At 35.6% G+C, this 24,817-nt stretch overlaps 3 protein-coding genes and 1 long non-coding RNA gene across 5 annotated transcripts; 1 reads left to right on the top strand and 3 right to left on the bottom strand.

The window, feature by feature from the left end:
• Nucleotides 1-717: 717 nt before the first annotated feature.
• On the top strand, nt 718-4,285 carry LOC133797945 (SAC3 family protein C). Its single transcript, XM_062236081.1, has 8 exons — nt 718-1,007; nt 1,105-1,205; nt 1,900-2,121; nt 2,497-2,718; nt 2,820-2,905; nt 3,081-3,177; nt 3,482-3,574; nt 3,672-4,285. Exons 1-8 carry the CDS (start codon nt 764-766, stop codon nt 3,834-3,836), a joined length of 1,230 nt encoding a protein of 409 aa, XP_062092065.1. The 5' UTR covers nt 718-763; the 3' UTR covers nt 3,837-4,285.
• Nucleotides 4,286-4,696: 411 nt separating this feature from the next.
• LOC133797944 (uncharacterized) lies at nt 4,697-8,031 on the bottom strand. Of its 2 annotated transcripts, none has more exons than XM_062236079.1 (9): nt 7,869-8,031; nt 7,643-7,783; nt 7,197-7,242; nt 7,020-7,071; nt 6,426-6,521; nt 6,060-6,113; nt 5,932-5,997; nt 5,135-5,213; nt 4,697-5,052 (listed from the first exon to the last, which is right to left on the bottom strand). In XM_062236079.1, exons 1-9 carry the CDS (start codon nt 7,920-7,922, stop codon nt 4,975-4,977), a joined length of 666 nt encoding a protein of 221 aa, XP_062092063.1. In that variant the 5' UTR covers nt 7,923-8,031; the 3' UTR covers nt 4,697-4,974. The 2 variants fall into 2 exon arrangements, with proteins under 2 accessions (XP_062092063.1, XP_062092064.1); XM_062236080.1 differs by having other exon boundaries at nt 7,643-7,780; nt 7,869-8,029.
• A 5,501-nt stretch (nt 8,032-13,532) lies between these two features.
• LOC133793923 (uncharacterized) lies at nt 13,533-14,098 on the bottom strand. The gene is made up of 3 exons (XR_009875032.1): nt 14,010-14,098; nt 13,756-13,924; nt 13,533-13,668 (listed from the first exon to the last, which is right to left on the bottom strand). It is a non-coding gene; the product is annotated as an uncharacterized LOC133793923 (long non-coding RNA).
• Nucleotides 14,099-14,207: 109 nt separating this feature from the next.
• Nucleotides 14,208-16,499, bottom strand: LOC133795705 (uncharacterized). The gene has a single exon (XM_062233161.1). It carries the CDS (start codon nt 16,497-16,499, stop codon nt 14,208-14,210), a length of 2,292 nt encoding a protein of 763 aa, XP_062089145.1.
• Nucleotides 16,500-24,817: the final 8,318 nt, after the last annotated feature.

The raw sequence follows: 24,817 nt of genomic DNA, 5'->3' as shown, positions 1-24,817 counted from the left end.
TGACAAATATGAATTATTTTCATAAAAGATATTGGCGACGATAATACCTAATTTTTTTTTTAAATTGCACTTTCGTACCTAATTTTTTTTTTTGCGGTAATAATATTTATATTTATAATTTTGGTTCAACCATTAGTACTCACTGTTAACTACCCGTTAAGTGATAATATCAAATCTTTTTAAAAGTTATACTTTAATACCCATTTTTTTTTGTAGTGATACCTAAATCTACAATTTTAATGTAATTGTTAGTACTCACCATTAACTGTCCCTTAAGTATCCATGTGACATGGATTTTGGAGTGATTTTAGACTAAATTATTTAATTTCTTTAAATATTATAAAAATTATTTAAAATTGTTAAAAATATAAAAAATTATTAAAAACTAATTAATAATATGGATCTTTGGAAGATTTAAAAATTTTAATTTTATTAGTTATTTCTAATAATCTCTTAAATTTTTTAAAATTTTTAAGAAACTTTATAGTATTTAAATAACTTAGGCCATTGACGACTATAATAACTAAATTAATTATAAAGTTATATTTTAATACCTAATTTTACTATTTCTGTTACACCAAAATTATAAATTTAACTATTATTACCCAAAAAAAAATTCATCAGGTAACTTTTAAAAAAAATTGAGATATTATCGCTGAAAATATCCTCTTTATAAATAAATAAATGTAAAATATGCAGTATAAAGTTGTTATTATTTATAGAAAAAGTCAAAAGCATATGTGTAGCAAAGAGAGATTCTGTTATGGACAGGAGTAGGCGTTTTCAACGTCGAAACCCTTCTGCTTCTTCTTCAAACAGTTCCCGCTTCACTCCCTCCAAATCCTCCGATCTCACTCCGCCCACCCGTAAATCTGGTCCCAATTCCGACGATAACACTCGCCATGGCCGAATCGGACCTAGAAACTCTGCCCAACAAGGACAAGATGATCCAAATGACCTCTCCACTCTTCCCACCATTGTTGGAAGTTGCCCTTTTATGTGTCCAGGTGCTTTCTCTATCACCAATTTGGCATGCCTTCTTTTCTTGCCTTTTCAGCGACTCTCCATCTATGAAGCTAATTATATATGTATATTTAAGTGCAGAGGGGGAAAGGGCACAGCGTGAGAGGCTAAGAGATTTGGCTGTGTTTGAAAGACTGAATGGAAATCCAGCTCTATCTTCTCCAAGCTTGGCCGTCAAAAAGGTTTTTTTTTGCACTCCCATATACCAGTAACTTCACCGCAAGTTTTTATATATGCAACATATATTTTAATTGGTAAATAATTTATATGTATATAAGCTTGTTATGCACGCATAAACAAAGGAAATTTGAGATTAAGTTCTTTAGAGATCAAGTTTGCATCAAAGAAATGGAGAGGGAAATAAAATTTAGTATTGGGGATCATGTTTGCTAGTAAAAGTTCTTGGTTCAAGTTCTCTAATAGCGTTCGATGCAGCCCCCTTTAAACAAAAATAGGGAATTGTTGTTACATTGTATTAATAACAACTAACATGTATGTTATTTTACTCGTTGTAGTATGTACAAAAGTACGTCAATTGTGTATGAAATTATATTGAGATATACAGAATTGTATGAATTATGTGTTCTTTCTTGGCATATCCAGATAATAGATAGAGCATAAATAAAACATTCTGAAGCTACAAAGATAAAAATCGTTAGCACCGCACTAATGTTACATATACATTTACAAAATCACATTTGTATGTACAAAATTGTCATTTTATTTTCAAGTATGACGAATCTCAAAATAAGACTAAAACATATCCTATGTATGCATAATTGGTTAGTTGGTTTAAAGGGATATTTCTCTCCAAGAAAAAGAAGTGTTTGGTTCTTGTTTTTAATATAGTTTTTCATATGATGTTTTCCTGTACAGTTCTGCAGAACGATAACCACAAAGCAAATGCATACATCAGATGTTCGGCCTCTACCTGTATTAGTAGAGACGCTGAAGTACCTTCTAAACTTGTTAGATTCTTCAGAACGCTCCTTTGAAGTTATTCATGACTTCGTTTTTGATAGGACAAGGTCCATAAGGCAAGATCTAAGTATGCAAAATATTGTCAATGACGAAGTTATCCATATGTATCAGGAAATGGTAAGCTTTCCTTGGACAAACTTTGAAGGGTACTATTTAATGTTAATGATTCTTTCCTAGTAACATGTTTGTATTTGATGTTGTTATTAGTGTGTACAGGAGAGGTTATGTTGTGTGGCTGAGGCATTATTGTATCGGGAAGGTTACCCTTGGGTCTTAATAGGATTCGGTTTTTAGTTACTGATGACTAACATTTGAATATAACTCATATAAAAGTTTAGCCACTTTTTTTTATTAAAGAGTAGTCTTTTGCATCTTTAATTTTACTTTATCACTTGGTAAAGAACTACAAACTTGAAATTTATAATTATTGGTCTGCAGTTCATAATCATGGGAGCATAAATTGCTTTATATAATATAGACGTCCATGTACAGGTTAAATTCCATGTCATATCACATTACAAGCTCCGAAGTTGTAGTAATTCACAAGATGCTTCTTCACTACATTACCTTAACATGGAGCAGCTCACTAAGACTCTGACTTCACTATTTAATTTATACGAAGACAATCGAAGTTCCAATTCTGCTTGTGGGAATGAAGCTGAATTCCGTTCTTTTTATGTGCTTCTTCATCTTGGTTCTAACGGCCAACCTATGGTTAGTCTCTATTTCATTTCTATTTTGATCCCTTTCTATGTCCAATTGATGCCTTGTGCCAAGTCCTAACAACATGAAATATAGTTATTTCTGATCTGCAGGGTGAGTCATTATCTCTATGGTTTCGTCATGTGCCTTCCTTAATCATTCATTCCAAGGAAATGCACTTGGCTCGGGATCTCTTAAGGTAATTTTGAATATTGCCGATTCAATTTTCTTGGTAACTTGTTAGTATGTTGTAGTTGTGATGATAAAGGTTTTTTTTTTTTTTTTTTTTTCATTTCGTTTAGTTTGGTTATCTAGCATTAGCTTTAGTACGATTTTTTTTAGAACTGTAATCTGGGGTTTTTTTTTCACAACAGATCTTTCAGGATTGGAAATTATAAGCGTTTCCTAATTGCTATAGCAGCTGAGGCATCATATCTTCAATATTGTATCATTGAACCTTATGTTAATGAGGTAATCAGATTCACAAGATTTTCTCACCTTTTAGTTTCAATGCCATCGCAACTTTTAGTGGGGTTGTACTTGTAAATGATAACAGCTCAACTCTATCTCTACCATTGTGGCATAATCTACTATCAAGAATGCCTACCAATCGTTGACCTGGCTCTTGGACTTTTTTTTTCCGTCTTTTTCTTGGTCATAAATTATATACATTTTTACATCTATTGAATATTGATTTATCTTGATAGTAATTGTTTAGAGGTTATCTCTTAACCATTTCTATTTAATGCCTTTCTTCGGTTCTTGATATTGTAAGGTCCGAGCATTGGCCCTCTCCTTTATAAATAATGGTGCATACAAGCTTCATCCATATCCTCTGGCACACCTAGCAAAACTTTTGATGATGGAGGTGAGGACTCCCGTTGACTATTTTTTTCATCTCTTTATGTGATGTATTCAGTATTTACTAGTTCTCTGAGTTCTAAAACCTGTCTGATGTAATCCAGGTATCAGATGTGGAGTCATTTTGCAAAGCTTGTGGTCTGGAGATTTGCACAGATGAACAAGGAAATAATGTGTTACCAACCAAGCAAACCACCTTCTCTTGTCCCAAGGGAGGGTTTCAGCGCTACAGCTTTAAGGGTTTTGGACGGTTTGAGAAGGAACTCTAAATTGTTCGCAGTGGATATAGGAAGGTGTATGAGACAACCATTTTCCAGCTTCCATACCTAAATTTGCTACTTCATGGTATGCAAATTATGTCGCGAGATAAAATAAATAATTGCATGCTGATTCAAACCACTAGTGCAATTGCTGAACTATAAATTATTCAACTGCAACAGCTTCGGGAGAGACTGAGGCATTTGACTTTTTCCTAAGTTTGATAGAATAAACTATATCTAAGGGCCCAGCAATCGTAATCTTATGAAATCTCTTACCTTTTTAGCCAAATTTGGTCCTTCCTTATGAAAGTTGTAATCTCTGTACTTGTAAAGTTCCACAAAAACAGTATGAAGTATTGAATAGTTCTCACTGTACAATTGCTTATTATCTTAATTGTGTGTGATCTTTCTCTTCTTCGAGAATATTTCAAGATTAGGTTGTGATTATCAGAACTCCAGTATTGGTCTTATTCATTTTATAGCTTTTTCTAATTTCTTTTAATAAGATTTATTTGTTCGAAGTAGACAACGCTCAAACTAAGTTCATTTATGCACCGTCAGTGTGTCATAATCTGTTGTAGCAACCCAGCTCGTCTCTTTTTATTATGATATTTTGAAAGATCGTACTCCCAATCCCATAAACAAATTCCTCAAAATTATCCTTTTAGAATCGGTTCCTTGATACTATAATTAATTTTATAAATAAAATGATGTAATTTTTACATCGCTCATAAGTATACATATACTACTGCATATTAGGTACACTTTAAAAGAGATTATACTCAAACTATATTGTTATTGTATTCCAAGTTGTGTATTGCTAGGAATGGTACACTTAAAAATTAAAAAATTCAGTCATTTAACTGGTATTGTGTAAAATTGGACCACAATCTTTCAAATTGTGGATGAAATGATATCATTATGAGTAAATTCAAGTTTTTTTCCCTTGAAACATGAGATATACGTGTTACAATTATCAAATAGAGGTAAGCAGTTAACCAAGAAGACAGCAACCTGCCGTGCCACTGTGACTGAGTTAGGCATTAACAACATCTAAAATAAATTTTGATGATGGCAATGTTACATATGGATCCCTTTATTGTTATCCCCTCTTTGCTTAGACCAAAAAAAAAATTAACATACAGCTTCAAGCCCAAAGCAAAGTGATAGAAAAAAATAACAAGACTGCAAGTCCTAAACAGCACGAAACAATCACCATGAAGGCCTGGAAAAAAGTTTCAAGGAAAATGAGAGGAGAAAGACAACCAATTATCAATTTAAGAGAGCTAGGTAAAATTTCTCGTTACCTTGCCCTGAGACTCAAATTTAAATTTGATGGTGAACCATGTTAATCCTCTGTCCACGAATGGAGCAAGTGCAAGTGCCCTGACACAGAGTTCTTATTATGTATAGTACTGGTAAAAAGCCTTCAGTTACAGATGCAACAATTAGAAGTGCTTGAAACAAAAGTTTACTCCAGCAGATCGAGACGACCACATGAACATAAGAAATGAGAATCATGATACAAGTTATCAACTCTATTTGGACTGACAATGCTGAAAAACATAACTGGTAATCATACAAACTATCAACTCTATTTGGACTGACAATGTTGACAAACATAAGTGATAGTTGCTCTAATATCAGAGCAATAAACTTAACAAAGCACAAGACTTACAAAATGCATTTGTATTCCTGACTATTTTAAAGAGAGAATTGACAACCAGTTTGCCAGTAGAAGCTTTAAAGTACTTAACTACATGTGTACGTGTACATTTTCCATGCCAAGAACACCAAAATTAGGCTTCCCATCTGAAAATCTAGTTGTTTTCAGGTAAAATACTTTATCGTACTCCACATACTATATGCGCTAACAATACAAATTGAAGGGTTTTCTAGTCTATGTTTAATCACATAATGCTGAAACTACTCTGACACGCTGAAGCCTGACCAACACTGGACAAGAACAAAAGAATATATTTGTCTTTGTATGTCTGTGTCTGCATATAGACAAAACCAAGACTTCTTTTATCTTAGAATCTAGGCAAATGAAATTTGCATAGTAAAAGTACAGGATTGTAAAATCTGGAATTGAAAAGCTCACCCTCCAGCCCTGAAAATCTTAGTAACTTGGCTTCCAGCCCACACCATGGCCAAAATTTTGAGAAACCTGCCAATGACCAAGATGTAAATATCTCATTTAAACATTTATATTAAACTTTAATTTCCTACCTTTCAACAGCAGCAAGGTAACCCATCTTTCCAGGTGCTGGAGCAACATAAAACCTAAAATTGAAGAAATACATATTAACAAAAAAAAAAAAACAACTGTAGTAAGCATACCATAACACATTGACACACAGATTGTAAGTCTGGAAGACAAATTATACAGAAACATATTCAAACCCCAGAGAAATCTTTTAAAGAGTAGAGAATCTACGATGGTAGAGTCCTCATATAAAAGCGAAAACAAAAGGATATAGTTCCTTATTACAACCACGTCTTGTATAAACTCTTACATAGGATTACACAAAAGCAAAAGTATATTTTTAAAAGAAATATTTATCTATAAAAAAAATTATCAAAAACATCACTTACCAGACCACGAGAAATGTTGTAAGATAGTAAGCAGTATTTAGTAGCCCATAGGATAATACTCCAGCAATGCCATATCTCCTCAGTTTCTTTATCATCCTGACAAGTTAAGGTAGCACGAATGAGGTTGAACATTCTCAACACCAAAGTACACACCTCAAAAGCTATGTATAGAGCATTCTTTCCTCTTTTAAAGACAGAATTTCATTAGTAAATAAAAATAACTTTTTGATAATACATAATAATATCAAATATGAAACCCCATATCTTAGCAGTAATATATAAAAATGAGAAATATGGTCGTAACAAATATTTCCAATTAGTTTACTTGGTATAAAATTGTCAGAAGTCCAATTAGTTTACTTGGTATAAAATTGTCAGAAGTCCTATCCAATTAAAACAATTCTAACAACACACAGGCCTGCAGGTCAGACTTTGATTTGCCAATGCCAATTTTGCTTGTGGTCAATCCCATTATAAATGGAGATCATATGGTGAGAAGGAGCAAATGTACAAACTCACCCTCGTCATGTCACTAAGAAAAAAACAGTAGCCTCTAATATTGACCAATGACATTGTAAGGCAAGTAGTAAGTACTCGTTGGATTTGGGCAGTACTCCTTGGCCAGTAGCATCCTTTTCAGGCGAACCTAAAACAGAATTGCACATGTTAGTTTCTCGATATTTCAAATTTTTGTTAAAATGAAAGAAGAAGAAGAAGAAAAATCATTTCATATATCCTATTCCCAGCTATTTAGTTGGCATTACTGCATACCTTCATGTTCAAGGGAGCCACTTTGGGTATCTGACAAATTACGAGCCTAATCTCACACCATAAAAAAACATAAAGAAAGAATAATAAGAGAACAAACACCAAGTACTATGATAACCCAAAAAACAAAGGTTCAAAATAAAATAAGGGCGAAGAATTTAGGCACGATGATGGAGCTACATCAAGTGCATAATACTACTGTTATGGTAGTATTGTACACTTAAGCCTTATTTACTGCGTACCAAATAGTGTGCTAGAAGCCTATATCCAAGACTTGAGAACAAACCCACCAAGAAGGCTCGTTTCAAACCAGAAATATACTATTCGACACTTGTCCTACGTTATGGGTCAGTAGTACAGAAAAGACTTCTCCATCATAAGAAGAAAATGCTTTTAATACTTGAGGAATTATAAGACATTGGTAAAGAGAGAAGCAAGTAAGAACTCACATCAATGTCGTCTCCTCCGTTAACTGAGCAAAACTGCCGAAATTGGGTATGATTGATTTCCGAATGGCTCAGCTTCCGTGGCCGAAACGGGAAAGAAGAACCGATATAGACTCTCCGGCTGGAGAAGTGGTTGCTACCCTGCTGAGGCCAAAACTAAAATTAATTTAAATAAAAAAAAAAGAAAAAGAAAAATTGTGAAAGAGAGGTAATGGGATTGAAATTTTACCCGATGAGAGGAAAAGGAGCAAGGGACAGTGGCCAGCTTCAGACAATTAGACATGGCGGACGGAGAGATGAGTAAGAATGAATGAAAGAAAGAAGCGGTCTCATTCACCAAAATATGAATATATAGAATGTTCCCGGTTCTGGGTGGCTAAACTGGGCACTCATGCTTTTGGGTCGTGATATCATAACTAATTACCATTATAATTGGATCATGCTTAATGTGCTACCACTCCCTAATGCATTTGTAAATCTATATAATCACAATTATTTTTTTTTTAAATAATTTTTTTTGATGATTTCTGAATGCTTTATTTTTAGAAAAAAAGCAAATTTTTTTAATCTACTGCGAAACATATACAAAATAACATAATATTGTCTTAAAGTTTTTTATTTAATTTTATTTTTATCTCCCATCTTCACCATTGTATTTATTGTGTTTTCAAAAAAAAAATTTAGAGGGTGTTTGACACCTTAACTAAAAAATTGTTTCTTTGTTTTTAAAAGCTAAAAATTATTTTTTGAAAACAAGTTGAGCTGTTTGGCGTTGTTTTCAGAAAACAATTTTTAAAAATAAAGTTACAAAAAACAGAAAATTTTGAGAACAACAAAAAGTTGTTTTTTGTTCTCAAAATTTTTTGTCTATTTTTTTTTCTCATATCATTTATTTATTTATTATTATTTAACATCATTTATTGTCACATAATTTTCTCTCTCATTAGTTTCTCTCTCTTCAGTTTCTCTCACATCACTTTCTCTCTCATCACTTAATATATCTTCATTTTCTCTCTTGTCATTTTCTCTCTCATTATTTTCTCTCTACTCACTTATCTCTCTACTCACTTATCTCTCTTTACTTTCTTTCTCATCACATTCTCTCTCATTTTTTCTTGGGTCAATTTCTCTCTTCTCAATTTCTATTTCTTCAAATTTTCTCTCCTTACTTTCTCACTTCTTATTTCTCATCATTTTTTTCAAATTATTTTATCTCATTATTTATTACAAACTTTTAAAATATTTTTCTCTTTGTAAATATATTTGTTAATATTTTCTTTTAGATTTAAAAAAAATAAAACTAAAAAATCATTTTTAGAAAACATTAACCAAACACCTCTTGTTTTTTGAAAATTACAAAACAGTTTTCTGTTCTCATTTCTGAGAACACAACTTTGAAAACAAAAAACAGAAAACAATGCCAAACAGGCCCTAGGTTCCATGCATCATAACATAGTAATTTTTTTTAATATGCCAACTTAAACACTCCTCCCATTATATATGCTCTGACCATGTTTTAGAAAAAAATACTCCTTTCATAAACACTTCTCTTATTAATGTGCACTCATGATTAATTTTTGTATTCTGCATAAAAATTTAAAGCTTTAATTATGTTAAACGTGCATGTTGACGCGGTTCTTCGCCAACAGGTAATTTAAGAAAGGAAGAGAAATGGATTAGTGCTAATAATGAACCGAAACAGATATATGATCTTAGGAAATGGAAAGGTGACTTGAGACACGGTTTTTAAGTGGTTCAAAGGTTAAAATCATTCTACTCCACTAGTCAATATTATTGCTCTATTATGGGAATATGATTACAGGATATTTCTTACAAGAGATCATCCAACCCCTATCAACTCCCAGGGTCTCCATATTTATAGGAGAAGGCACCTGAGAGTTGGTAAGAAGGTCATCCCGTGACCTTCTTACCTATCATATCAACTCTGTGACATTCATGATTAATTCCTAAACCTGACACATAAGTGTGGTCAAATCGATAGGTAAGGAGATAATGGGCCGCACGGCCCAACCCAGCCGTGGGTGTCTGAATACGCACGTTCCTGCTGCGTGTCCGAGAAGTCAGGGGCATATCAGACACGTGATGTCTGATATGTGCACGTTTACCTTGCGTGTGTTGACTTTACAAAGGGTCCTAGCCTCCGTATTCAGCTCGTACCACGATCTGGATACTTAACTCGACCTTTGACCTTCAGAGTCCAGGCTCAAGTCTTGGGCAATCTTGGAAACCCTCGGGATTCCTCGAGCTAAGGAGGTACGACCTTATGACGGAAGCTCCGGTCTTGGGGATGTCCACGAGATAATCATGATTAGGCCGCAGCTCGGCTTGCTAATCAGCCCGTGGGAAAATCAGGGCGTACATTTTCCCCCCAAACCCCTATTCGTGGTATACCACGTCGAATAAGGCCACAGTAGGGGCTTTTAGGCTTCCCCACGAACTCTTCACATTCCACCCCTTACGTAGGTGCCTGATACGTGGATCATCGTGGTTGGTGACGGTACGTCTTATGAGAACCGCATTTAATGGCCTAGCCTATGCCCAGCCGTCGTTTCGTATTTCGAGTGGAGGGCCTCGTATCCCTCATCAGGGCCATCCAACGGCCCTCTACATGTGACCCTTCACGTATATATAAAAGGGGGTGGCCACCTTACGCATGGGCCACCCTTTCACTTGAAATTTCTTAGAACTTCTCTCCTTCTTCTCTCTTCACACTACAAGAAATTAGGCATTTACCTACCTATATTATTTGTGAGTAAAAGTCGTGCATGTGTAGGTAAAACCCTTTACCTACCAATGTTGACCAATAGCATATTGGTAGGTAAAAGTTAGTCGAGAATGGTACTATTACCTACGATTAGCATATTGGTAGGTAAAAATCGTGTGGACCCACAAAAAATGAGTCAGCGGCATTTACCAACTGTTTGACGTGGCATCCTACGTGTCAAGTGGCATGGCATTCCACGTGCCACATGATGTGGCAATTATTTAACGATGTGGCAGCCACGGTGGCAGATGATGTGGCAATTTAATATTGGGCCACGTGGCATTGACATTTACCTACACTTTTTCATATGTAGGTAAAAACATAATGTATTAGTAGGTAAAAACATATAAATTTGGCTTATGATTGGGCCATGTGGCTATGATATTTACCTACACTTATACATGTGTAGATAATAGCTTATGTTATTGGTAGGTATTATTTTTACCTACACTTAATTATATGTAGGCAATAATGTAATTTATTATTATGTATATATTGAAATATTATTTTAGAAATTAGGCTGAATTTATTATTTATAAATGATAAATTAATTAAAAAACACACAACTTTTATAGAAGAAAATACATATATAACCAAAAGTTCATACAAATAAACATAAAAGATAATATCGTTCATCAAAGTGCATTGGTCATATTAATTATAATATTACAAACATTAAAAAAAAACTACGAATCATCTTGTTCATCTTGAATTGAAGGGACGGGAGAATTTTGGACATGTGCATCGGAACATTGATCTGACGGAGGCGGTGGCATCATATTGTTTTTTCTTAATATTTCCACAACAACACTTAGTTGGTCATTTGTAGAATCAAGTCGATTATTTGCTTCATTAAGGCGTTGGGCTAGCTCTTCGTATGTTGGCTGAGTTGACTGAGTTCGATTGGGTTGGGAAGTAGTTGTACTTGAACTAGATCGACCCCAACCTTTCAAGTGTGCAGAAGAGCGTCCAAGAATGCGCTCCATAATATCTTTATCAGTCATTTCTTCTGGAGTGTGTTGAGCCCTTAACTCCATCATTTTATCATATATATTCATTTTAGGGTATCATTAGTATAATGATAATTATAAATAAGTTGTAAAAAAAATTAAAGACTCATACTTACATATATTTCTGCTAAATCTGGTCCAGTCCATGTTCCCTTCTTCTCATCATAGTGTTTTAGACGCCAAGTCTCGATTTGGCCCGTGGAAGATGTTAACACCATTCCTCTTCTAATGTGATGTCGCGGTGTTGAAACTGATCCATTTCTAGACTCCCACCTTCTCTTTGAACGATTAACAGTATTCTTCAATGATCTTTCCTGAAAAAGAGAATAAGAAAAGTTAGTAAGACAAATAAAATTATAATTACAAGAAAATAAATAATTGCCTTAAATTCGTCGGAAAACCAACGATCACACAACATCTCCCAATCTTGTTGGCGATCATCCTTCAAATCAGGGTGTCGTGCCCTTTTTGCCATTTCCAATTCTTCTTCTCCTCCAATATCTTTGAAATATCCATGCAACTTGTACTTGAAATTCTTCCAAGCTTTTCTCATTTGATCGTCAGTGCATTTTATAGTGGTCTCATCATGCAAGTCTATATCAAATGAATCCTACAATTATGTAAAATAAATTAATATAATTTTTATATTATTCTAATTTATAACATAAAATTTTGAATATAAAGCTTACCAGAAGAAAGTGTCGTAATGGAGCTCTCACATCCTCGGGGACAAATCTCCAATCCTTATAATGAAATGTTCCGTGGTTGCGAACAATAAATCCAATTTCGTTATTAAATTTCTTAGCATTTCCACAAATAGGCTGACGACACTCAGCTTCAAATACAATAGGCAACTTCCCAATTTGAGTTGCCTTCGCAGCACTAGCAGTTTTGTAATCCACGAGTAGCACCAAGCGTTTTGCTAATACTAGGACCACTTGATTCTATAAAAAAAAATGTAAGTTTAAATTCATCATATTTTCAAAACTACAAAATTTAAACTGCATTAGACATACCAGATGGTGTTTGAGATACATTATGTTCAGCATCAAAGTCAACAGCAGATGCAGCTTGTTGACTCTGAACAATGGGGGGGATGCTAACTTCAGGTGGTGCAGGTGGATCTCTATGAATAGTAAAGCGGGTGGTGCGAGAATTTGGTCGAGGTGGTAGAACATGAACAGTGGAGTGAGTGATACAGAATTCTTGTTGTTGACTTGCTTGCTCAGTAGGAATGGTGGAACGAGTAGTGCGATTAACTTGTTCACTGGTATTATTAGACTCGTCAATTTGTACAGAACGAGTTTTACGACGTCCAGGTGCCATGATAACTAACTATTTCATAAAATAAATGTTGATTAGAAAATTATAAAACTGCTTATAGTGGTCATCATCAAATTAGAATACATCTAAAATTAAATACAATATTTTCAAAATTCTGTTTCATCATCAAATTAGAATGCATCTAAAGTTAAATACAATGTTTTCAAAACTCTGTGTCATCATCAAATTATAATGCATCTAAAATTAAATACACACTACTACAAAAATTACATGATAAGTCAGTTAACAACTGACATCTGAATGTTCATAAGTCGGTTGGGAACTGACTTCCCATGCAATGACTTATGATGTAAAAACGTGGTAGATCAGTTGGCGCCAAACCAACATCTGGTGTAAGACATGGTACGTCGGTGGAAAACCGACATCTGGTGTAAGACATGGTACGTCGGTTGCAAACCAACCTCTAGTGTAAGACATGGTAGGTCAGTTGTACACCGACCTCTGGTGTAAAACATGATATGTCGGTTCACAGCCGACTTATGGTGTAGACATCTATTGTCAGTTTTAGTAGAACCGACTTATGGTGTTTTTTTCTTAAAAAGTGTATTACGCCCAAAACAAATCATGCTTTTTATACAAACAAACTGAACAAAACAAAACATATATCACAATAATATAAAATACTAGAATTTGAACTAAGTATCTAAAATAACGAGTCTTAAGTTAATTACAAAATGACTCATATAAGCATTGTAAACTATTGTTGGACAACAAAAGTGTGTATATCTTCAAGAAAGTTTAAGCTAACATTGTAAGTATATCTCATTAAAAGTCTAAGTTAACAAAAGTGGGTGGACCTATGTAGTACTCATCAAATCCATGACGCATTGTGCCCATTCTTCACGTACTTCATTGATCTCATTCTTTGTGTATTAGTTCTTCCCGCCACACTAAAACAAAATTCATTGCATGAGTTGAATTAATATACTTAATCTTAAGGTAAAGCTAGAACTTTAATAATGAATATTTTCACTTACGTTACTAGTTAGCCATCGCATTGAAAACTCATTTGTCACGAAGTCCTTCATCATCCTCATAACATAGAACCCACATTGTACTGATTGTAATGGTTGACGAGGACACTTAACTGTTCTCCATGCGACTTCCTTAGTTTTTGCATTATTTGTGCGTAAATGTTGAAAGACACTAAATAATAATAACATAAACATTTAGATGTTGTTAATTTTAAATGAATTAAAGAGTATGCAGTTATAATTAGTTAGATTTTTACCGAGAAATGAGAGATTTGATTTCATCTGGTGGAAAATTGTGAAGAGAATCCAGGAAATAGCACAATTGGTGATCAAAATCAATTATTATAAAAGCACCCAATCAAACAAGAACAATGCAAGCACAACATAATTTAAATATAAGAAAATAAAACATAATTCTAGATAAATTTGGGCAACATTTCCCTTGTAATAGTGACCTAACCATCTGTCAATAGAGAATCAAGCAATTCAAACAACACACAATAAGTTTCTTCCTTATATCTACGCTCGGGACGTGTGAATCTCGTCTCTATGTTAGAAACATATCTTGACAGGAAAGTTACAGCTTCATCAATAACAAAAGCTTCTGCAATTGAACCATCAGGTCTTGACATGTTTCTGACATACTTTTTGTACAACCCCATATGACGTTCAGTCCCGAACATCCATCGTGAAGCAACTGGATCACCTAACAATACTTGATCTGGTAGGTGGACACAAAGATGGACCATTACGGTAAAAAATGAAGGAGGGAATATTTTCTCTAATTTACACAAGATAATAACAATTCCATCCTTCAATTTTGTTATGTCATCAACTTGAATAGTTTTGGCATAAATCTTTTGAAAGAATTGACATAGCTCAATCAAAGTTGTTCGAATTTCCTTTGTCAGAAAAGGTAATAGGGCAACTGGTAATATTTTTTGAAGTAATATATGACAATCATGGCTTTTCATGCCTCCTAGTTTGTCATTATCAGTTACACATCGACTTATATTCGAAGCATATCCATCTGGTAATCTAACACTTCGAATGAATTTACAAAATTCCTTGCATTCTTCTTTAGTCAAAGTATAGCTTGCATGGGGTTTTTCAATCTTATTGTTGGATGACTTCTTCAACCAAAGATCAGAGCGAATATTCAAATTTTCTAAATCTTTACGAGCCTTCAACGTGTCCTTTGATTTACCCTCAATATCTAAAAGGGTTCCAATAATGTTATCACACACATTTTTCTCTATATGCATCACATCAAGATTATGACGCAATAAGAGTTGTGACCAATACGACAATTCAAATAAAATACTTTTTTTACACCAATTCAATTCATTCTCTCCACGCTTACGCTTGCTTGAAGAATTACTTGGGGCCTTACCAGTTGTACGAGTTGGAACTTGTTCAAGTTGTTTTAAAATTTCAGCACTAGTAAAAGTTCTAGGTGGGGGACGAAACTCAGTAGCCCCATCATACTCTCTACTCTTTCGCCAAGAATGGTTGTTTCTCAAATAACATCGATGCCCCATGAAACATTGTTTGTCAGTTATTCTTTTAGATCTCGTATCTTCCAAACAAACAGGGCATGCTAATTTCCCAGCAGTGCTCCATCCCGATAAGTAGGCATAAGCTGGAAAATCACTGATTGTCCATAAGATAGCGGCTCGAAGTTTAAACATACACCCTTCATATGAATCATACGCCTCAATTCCCTCCCATAACTCCTTAAGTTCTTCACTCAGTGGTCTCAAAAACACATCATAATCCTTTCCAGGAGATTTAGGCCCTGGTATTAATAATGACATGAGATAATTTGTTCCATTCGGAGAAGCCCAAGGCGGCATGTTATATGGAATTAATATCACAGGCCATAAGCTGTACGTGGATGTCATGTTTGAGAAAGGGTTAAACCCATCTGACGCTAGTCCCATTCGCACACTCCTCGAATCCACTGCAAATTCAGGGTATGTCTTGTCAAAGTGCTTCCAAGCATCCCCATCAGCTGGATGACGTAATATACCGGGTTCATCTTTGCGCACCTCTTTATGCCATCGCATAACCTTGGCAGTATGCTTTGAGCTAAACAAGCGTTTCAGTCGAGCCTTGATTGGAAACCATCTAAGTCGTTTATGTGGAATTTTATTTCGCACATAACGACTAGATTTGCATATAGGGCACATTGTAGCATTTGCATTCTCACCATAAAACAATGCACAATCATATTGGCACACGTCAATTTGCTCGTACCCCAAGCCAACTTCAGATAGATGCCTCCTCGTTTGATAATAACTTATCAGGCAATGATTACCATCGGGTAACATTTCTTTAAGACACTTCAAAAGGTCATCAAAGCCTTTATCTGTCCATTTGTTAATCACCTTTAAATTCATTAACTTTACGACAGCACTTAGGACAAAAAACTTTGTACAATTCTCATACAGAGGATTATGAACCGAATCTAACAAGGCATCATACTTGTCATTAGAATTGCGAGGGAATTCATTGTCAATGAAATCACTCGTTGGACCGATATCAAAATATGGACCACCAAAAGCATCTTGTAAGCCTGCAGACAAATCATCGGTTGCTTCAGCATCCTCAACATCGGCTAGCACTTCATCTTCAACACCCTCTATTTCCTCACCATGGTGGGTCCAAGTAGTATAAGTACTAAGAAATCCATGAGTGAGCAAGTGTAACTTGATCACATTCAAAGATTGTGATTGTTTATTCATGCATCGCCGACACGGGCATAATACCATTCCACTAGAGTTTTTGAACTCACTTGCAACACTTATGAAATTGTTTATACTAGCAGCGTATTCTGGTGATAACTTATCAAGTATGTGAATCCACCTACGATCCATAAGAAATCAACCTCTGCTGGTATTTTGACACTCCTCCTAGTAACAAAAACTAGCAAGAAACAAAAAAATTACTAAGTTTAAATTTTATGAAAAATTTATATAACTAGTACAAATTTATGATTTGTGTTTTATTTAAGAAATTATAAAAATTTCTTAATCTTATGAATTACACCTTTTCATAAACTAATTATGAAGTTTTGTAAATCTTATGAATAGATTCAAATTTTATCATAAATTAAGTTTAATTTAAAATTAATTAATGATTTGACAACTATTAATTTCTAAATTTTATGACCAAATTAATTCATCGTATAATCTCTTTATTTAAAATTTACTCTTATAGGCAAACTATTTTTGGTTAAATTTATTCATAAAATGTCATTATTTTATTTTTTGTTAATTTCTAAATTTTATCACCAAATTAATTTATGAATACTGTCAATTTCAAAATTTTATTGTATAATCTCTTTATTTAACATTTACTCTTATAGGCAAACTATTTTTGGTTAAATTTATTCATAAAATGTCATTATTTTATTTTTTGTTAATTTCTAAATTTTATCACCAAATTAATTTATGAATACTGTCAATTTCAAAATTTTATTGTATAATCTCTTTATTTAAAATTTACTCTTATAGGCAAACTATTTTTGGTTAAATTTATTCATAAAATGTCATTATTAAAAAAAATCATTTTTAAGTTGATTATTGATAAAAAAAAAATACTCATTGAAAAGAAAAAAGTTGATTATTGATATTTTTCTCAATTAAATCTATAAAAGCAATATATATATATATATATACATAATGTTGGTGGCACAAATTATCCTTAATAATTGAATTTTTTTTTCATTGTTCAAACTTAATACAATGATAAACTAAATATAATATACAAAAAATTCCTATTTAAACTTGTCATTGTTCAAACTTGATACAATATTACATGAAGATTACAAATAAGATATCCCCACTTTAATCATCATAAAGATTTCAGAAATTTATATAATATGAATTATTATGGGCATTTATATGACTAGGTATACCAACAAATGGGCACAAGAAGCCACATAATCACCAAACATAACAATCATAATTATTTGTGAACATCATAGGCCAAAAAAATATATAAAACAAGATAAATAACAACTATATATATAAATCAAGAAACTAAAAAAAATATATAAAACTAAGACAAAACATATTATATGTGACAACCAAAATGTCCCTTTTCTATATAGAACAAAACCCCAAACCAATGACAACCATATTATAACAGTGAACAAAATCAATAAAACCCCAACAAGATTAAAACTCAAACCAAATTTCAATGAACATGAACATATTAAAACCCCAACAAGATTAAAACCTAAACCAAGATTAAAACCCCAAACCAGTGACAACCAAATTATAATAGTGAACAAAATCAGTAAAACCCCAACAAGATTAAAACTCAAACCAAATTTCAATGAACATGAACATATTAAAACCCCAACAAGATTAAAACCTAAACCAAGATTAAAACCCCAAACTAGTGACAACCAAATTATAACAGTGAACAAAATCAGTAAAACCTCAACAAGATTAAAACCCAAACCAAATTTCAATGAACATGAACATATTAAAACCCCAACAAGATTAAAACTCAAACCAAGATTAAAACTAAACATGAACAAAAACCCCAAAACAGTATAGAATCCTAATCGGTAAGACAGACCACAGTGAACATATTCTATAAAATATACATCATAGATTAAACTAAACACATTATATTAAATATACATCACAAAAAAATATTGAAGGCCTCAGAATAATGATCATCATTAATCTTTCAGATTAGTGGGGATTTAGCCAAAATAAATCACAATGTTATACCTCAAAGCCGTCACCCAAGCCGTGTGAATCTCAAAGCCACCAAGCCTCTTTGAATCTCAAACATCCAAAGCCCTTAATCTGATGATCGACCCAAAACCCACAAACCCACTGACATAGCAAAAACCATAAGCCAGGAATATCACAAAAAAACCAACAAAAATAACTCACAGAAAAAATTATCACAAAATAAAACCCAATACCTAAACAATCAAATGACTTCAGAAAGGAAGGCCACAGTTTAGAAAGGGAGGCCACAGTTCAAACAGAGGTCGGCGGCTCGTCAAATACAGAGGGGCGGCGGCTCTTTGATTACAGAGGGGCGGCAGCTCATCGATTACAGAGGGCGAGGGCTCATATAACCAATCGGTCGAACGAAGAGGAGATAAACAGAGAGACGCTCGGGGTAAAGAAGAAGAGGAGAGAAGCAGCGAGTCGGTCGGGGAGAGAAGCAGAGAGACAGTCGGGGTAAAGAGAAGCAGAGAGGCGGTCGAGGGAAGAGGAGAGAGGAACTCAATCGGGTGTGAGGAAGAGAATTAGGGTTAGGCTATATTAGGGTAAGGGTGAAGGATATAAAAAAGGATTTTATAAATCCTTTATTTAAAAAAAATATAAATAAAAAAAATGATACACGTGTGACACAATAAATGGTCCACATGTTAATTAAGGGGTGAGTCAGCGGTCTGGTCAGCGTCCACATCAGCTTTATTGGAGGGAAATATTGGCGGGAATCAACATAAAATTTCCCTCCAAACATAATGGTAGGTAAAGCCTTTACATACGATTAGTAATGGTAGGTAAAAATAAAATTTATAACCCCACCTACTTTAACCGAGAATTTCCTACGAATATTTGCTACAAAAATTTAATTGCAGGTAAATAATAATTTATCTACCCATAAATATTGGTAGGTAAAAGATGAATTTCTTGTAGTGTCATCTCAGAAGACAAAAAAAAAAAAACCCTCTTCTCCGTGACTGCTACACTCAGCGTTCAAGAAGCTCAGACGTAAGGATTTCTTCAAAGCTTTGGAAGCCAATACCCCAATGAAGCTTTCACCTAGGCGATACCTTCACTCACCTCCCAGCCAAACACTGTAAGTCTCTTGACCATGTGTGTTTTGAAAATATATTTCACTGTAGCTTAGGTAAATATTTTACTGTGGCCGCATGCAAGGGTTTTGTGGGTACGGAGGGTGAAAGCCTTTTTAGGTTAGGGTATTTTCGCTGTAGGAAATCACTTAAGAGTATGGTTCACAGGATTCTTTTTCTGGGGAAAATTTATGGGTAGGAGTTTCAGAACTTTTGGGTTCAAAACCGGGTAGCTTAGGGAGCACGCTTCGCAAGCGGTTTTGCAACTTTTGCCTACTGAAACTTTCCCCCCCAAGGAAAATTCTATCCTGACCCTCCTGACACACGAATTCCGAGTAATCGGGGATCTGTTGGGAGCATAGGCGCGTGTTCATTGAACCGCGTGGTCCCACTCTCCACGGGCTGGGCATACCTCAGCTCGTGCAAATAACACTTTGCTTTTTTCTCATACTTGGGTCGCCTTTTTTGAAATGTTTTCTTTTGTTCGTTAGGCAACCAGATGGCACCGAAAAGGAACGCTCCCAATAAGACCGTCAGCAGCTCGGCCTCACAGCAGGACAAAGGAAAGGCGGTGATGCCGGACTCCCCAATCCCCAACTTTGGGCCGGCGGTGGAGCAGGAGGTCGAGGTCGCCCCCGATGCCTTCTTTGAGGCGGAGAGGATCGTCTCAAAGGTCACCGACCAGGCGAAGATCAACAAAATCTTTCTCTCCCACAACATCGCCCTGGGGAGAACATCTGTGGTGGCTCGACCTCCCGCGGAAGGCGAGCGGAGCTGTGCGCCACTCGACAAGGTATTCGCGGCCTGGAGCGGCGAGCATTTCAAGGCGGGGGCATTCCTCCCGCTGGACCAGTATTTCGCGGACTTCCTCAATTATGTGAGGTTGGCACCATTTCAGCTCCCCCCAACTCCTATCGATTATTGGTGGGGTTGAGATATTTATTCTTGAAGCACGAGTGGGAGGTCCCCACTCCAGCGAACATTGCCTGGCCATCAGCCAAAAACCCCTGTTTTCTCCCATCAAAACCTCATTTTTTTCCAAAACTTACTCAAACATCTCCAAATCCATTCCAAGCATCCCCACAACACAATCAACATTCCCACAACAAAACCCAAGCTAACTTTCTCAAAAACCTCCATGAATTCTCAACTAATCACTTCAAAACTCACAACTGAAAACTAATAGAAAAACAGGGTATAACCAGAATTTCATGGCTGAATTCTTACCTCAAGCTTGAATTGAGTCCTCTTCAATGGTTGAACTAAAGTCTAGAACCTTAAGCCTTGATTCCCACACTTGAATCCTTAAACTTAGCTTCAAAATTCCAAAGGGAAGGAAGAGGAAGAGATGATCGAGAAGAGAGAGAGAGGATGATGCTCTGTTTCTAAGGTTACCTTCAGCTGAGGGAAAAGGTGACTAAGTCACTGATTTTGGTCCAAAATGACCATTATGCCCCTAGGGTCAAAACACTCTCCCAAAACCCATTAAGGGAAAAATAGTCCTTTCCCCACTTATCCCGCTAATCATAATTAACGTCCTCCAATTCCCATTATTCCCAATATTCTCAAATACTAATAAATCACATCCCATTACCCTTTAATTCCCGGCAATGTTCTAATCACTAAATTACCCCAAGACTCACCCCGAGCCCCGAAACTAACCCCGTTATGCTAGATCGATAACTTGCATTCAAAGATCATCTCATACCGAATGACTCGAACAAATCTACATATAAGGTGGTATTATTCATAATTCACCCACATGCATGAAACAATTATGCCCTTAACAGGCCAAATTACCAAAATGCCCTTATAATTAAAAATGAACCCATATGCATGCATTTATCATCATATTATAATATAATTCACATAAACATGCATATAATCATTTAATAGCATAATAAATCAATTATGGCCCGCCCGGCCTCCTAATCAAGGTCCTAAACCTTATTAGGAATTTTGGGGCATTACAACTATCCCCTCCTTACAAAAATTTCGTCCTCGAAATTTATCTGAACTGCTCGGAATAAGAATTCCGCACAACTGATTCTAGTTTCCCAGGTCGTCCCCTCGACCTCACTGTTTCTGTAACATTACCTTGACTCAAGGTACAACTTTGTTTCTCAGGACCCTGTTCTTTCTGTCAAAATCTGAATTGGCTACTCCTTACAAGATAACTTAGCCTCAATCCCCAAATTCTCATAACTTAACATATGAGTTTCTTTTAACCCATGTCCTCAACATGAAAATATAAAATACACTGTATACAACTAACAATGCCAATGATAAGGCCAATCCAAAGTCAACCTGACTGATCCTATTCAGAACTCAAACGGTCATAACAATCTAGGGCTCAACTTGCCCTTATCTCCTCACCCCTTTCCGTGGTGATACTTTAAGGAAGATACAATCTTCTACTTAGAACTCCATGTTCCTGCTTCTTAATTCAATAAAACTTTTTCATTTACTCTGAGAAGTGAGCATCCAAGCTCTAACCTCCAATAATCTCAATGGCCCATGAACTACCTCAGGATCCAGACATAACATCTCACCCATCTCATTCTAATGAATGGGTGATAAGCATTCTCTATCATACCTCATCTCATAGAGTGCCCCTCTCATACTGCATAACTCTCTCTGATTTACCATCAGTCAGAGGATAATCAACTGTACTAAGTTCCAACTATATATTCACGGCCTTCTGCAACCTTCCTCAAGACTTGGAAGTAAAAACTGAGTCCTCATCTGATAAGATAGATCTTAAATTCCATGAAGGTGCACTATCTCTCTCACATAGAGATATGAATATTGATCACTGTGTTACTTGTCCTTACTAATAGAAATGAACTCATTTGGAATACTGGTCCATAATGACCCAATTCCAACTCATACTGGCCCACTATCCTGGGTAGCCCCACCGCGAAACCCATTGTGATGTCTCCTTATTTCCATTATAAAATACTCAAAGGCTACAATAGCCTTACTAGTTTCTGATACTCTATCTTGACCTGCTAACATGTTAAGAACTTTGCCACGTATACCATTATGTCCCTCTCCATCTCAGGCCATCAATATAAAACTTTCAAACGCTTATACATTGTCATGATGCCTAAATGAAGAGAATACGAGAGTAGCATGAGATTCATCCAGAATCTCCCTATTTAATCTCAGTGTCCATCGGATCCATGGTCCGATCCTTATACCATAATAAACTCATATCTGACACTGTATAATCCTTAACTAATCCAGCTAAGACATTCCCCTCAATTCTGCCATCTGCGGTTCACTTAAATGTCTTTCCTTTGATCCTTTCCAAAATAATAATCTCAAATGTAAAAATGGCCACCTGGCCCACCAGTAACTCTACTTTAGTTCTGGTCAGATCCTTTAACCAACATGATGCATAAACAATCATTTTCCCAATCACTGAGGTGTCATAACAACCTGCTTACTGATTCTGATCTGTAAGAAGACTCAGAACTCATCCACAAAGTACATGTAATATCCTGCCCCTCCAAGGAAACTCCTGCCCTCTAAGGCGTTCCTTGACCTTGGCAAATATTCAACTGAGAATATACTATAATACCGCCAATCAAGACTTTCACAAATCCAATTCAAATAATCCTTGAATACTTTGTTCATCTGATTCATAAAACAACTTGGCATTAACCAAATCCTCATAACATAGCTTAGCACTCCCAGTGCCCATATCTAATACAACAACCAATCTTCTGTATATCCTTCTCCCTGATCTCTAACTGGTACTAACCAGATCAAAGATACACCTTGGAAAATATCCTCTTATCTAATAACTGAGTCTTTTAATTCTTACAACTCTGCTGAGCCATTTAAAACAGTGCCCTACATCTGATTCCATTCCTGGCACCAATCCAATTACCATTCTATCTCTTCGTATAAAGGTAACCCGAGCAAATCCCCTAGAAGCACATCCAAAAACTCACAGACTAATCCAGTCTGTCCTGATCCCACTGGCACAATCTAAGTGGTATCCACCACACTAGCTAAGGGTTTTATGCATCCTCCTATAATAGATTTCTAGCTCTCAATACAGATGTCATCAGCATACAAGATTCATGCAAAGTGCCAACTACCACAAGGCTTCTCCACTCTCAAGCTCGAGAGTTACTATCCTTTCCTTGCAATCTAACATTGCCTCACACTTAGCTAACCAATCCATATCCAGGATTAAACTGAAGCCAATCATAACCAACCTTATCAAAACCACTGATGAGTCCTTTTTATCATAACTGTTATCCCCAAAATTTTAGTTCGATGACGTGGCAATCAGAAGTGACAACTGGCAATGCACGGTCAGTAAATGGCACATTAATAGTCAATAAATGTGTTGGCTCTTCGGAGTTCTGGCCGATCTGATAGAATTTTTGTCCGACCGGTGAAGATTTGACTGACCAGTCAAGTGTTTTGCTAGACCAGAGATGTGTCATGCTAGACGAGAGATGTGCCATGTTAGACCAGAGATGTGTCATATTAGACCAGAGATATGCCATGTTAGACCAGAGATGTGTCATGCTAGACCGGTGGAGTGCATGTGTTTGGCCGACCGGTGGAGTGCATGGCCGACCGGTGAGGTGTTTGGCCGACTGGTGGAGTGCATGGCCGACCAGTGAAGTATTTGGCCGACCGGTGGAGTGCATGGCCGACCAGTCAGCTGTTTTGGCCGACCAGTTGAGTGTTTTGGCTGACCAGTCTTTCTTCAAGGAGTGAAGTTGGCCGACAAGACAGATCATCGTTATGCAAGCGAAGTTCCAGTAACGGCTTCGACTAGAATTAGTCGTACCTACGTGGGAATCTCTCAGTTTATCCCAAAGAATTCGCATATTGTTGTATTTTAAATGTTATTATTAATTAAATATTGTGAGAGTAACAGAAATGACCCGGTCAAAGGGAATATCTTATGTACGATCCATGAGCCTATAAATAAATGGCTCATGGCATCATTTTGGGGGGGGGGGGGGGGATATGATCTTTTTAGACGAAGAAAAACTCTCTAGTTTGGAGACTTTGGGATTGTTACTTGGGGTATTCTTGGGGCATTTTCTAAGAGAGTTTAGAGAGAAAATCTATGTATTTTTCTACTTACACTTAAGAAACTCAGTTGGCTCAAGTTTATCTAATCTTAAGTGTAGGATATATATCACAACTCCAAGTGGATTAGGCTATTACTAATAAATTGGGGCTGAACCA

The sequence above is a fragment of the Humulus lupulus genome, chromosome 8 (assembly GCF_963169125.1).
Source record: "Humulus lupulus chromosome 8, drHumLupu1.1, whole genome shotgun sequence".
Lineage (NCBI taxonomy): Eukaryota > Viridiplantae > Streptophyta > Magnoliopsida > Rosales > Cannabaceae > Humulus > Humulus lupulus.
Note: the sequence above shows the minus strand (reverse complement) of the source record. Positions and strands in the feature narration are given on the sequence as shown.

Bases quoted from the DNA above. Each gene is read 5' to 3' on its own strand.
- LOC133797945 (XM_062236081.1), top strand. From the start codon at position 764: ATGGACAGGAGTAGGCGTTTTCAACGTCGAAACCCTTCTGCTTCTTCT. The intron at 1,008-1,104 runs GTGCTTTCTCTA...ATTTAAGTGCAG, and splicing joins TTGCCCTTTTATGTGTCCAG to AGGGGGAAAGGGCACAGCGT. The intron at 3,575-3,671 runs GTGAGGACTCCC...GATGTAATCCAG, and splicing joins CAAAACTTTTGATGATGGAG to GTATCAGATGTGGAGTCATT.
- LOC133797944 (XM_062236079.1), bottom strand. From the start codon at position 7,922: ATGTCTAATTGTCTGAAGCTGGCCACTGTCCCTTGCTCCTTTTCCTCT. The intron at 7,784-7,868 runs GTAAAATTTCAA...TTTTGGCCTCAG, and splicing joins GCTCCTTTTCCTCTCATCGG to CAGGGTAGCAACCACTTCTC. The intron at 7,072-7,196 runs GTATGCAGTAAT...ATTCTGTTTTAG, and splicing joins TGGCTCCCTTGAACATGAAG to GTTCGCCTGAAAAGGATGCT.
- LOC133795705 (XM_062233161.1), bottom strand. From the start codon at position 16,499: ATGAATAAACAATCACAATCTTTGAATGTGATCAAGTTACACTTGCTC.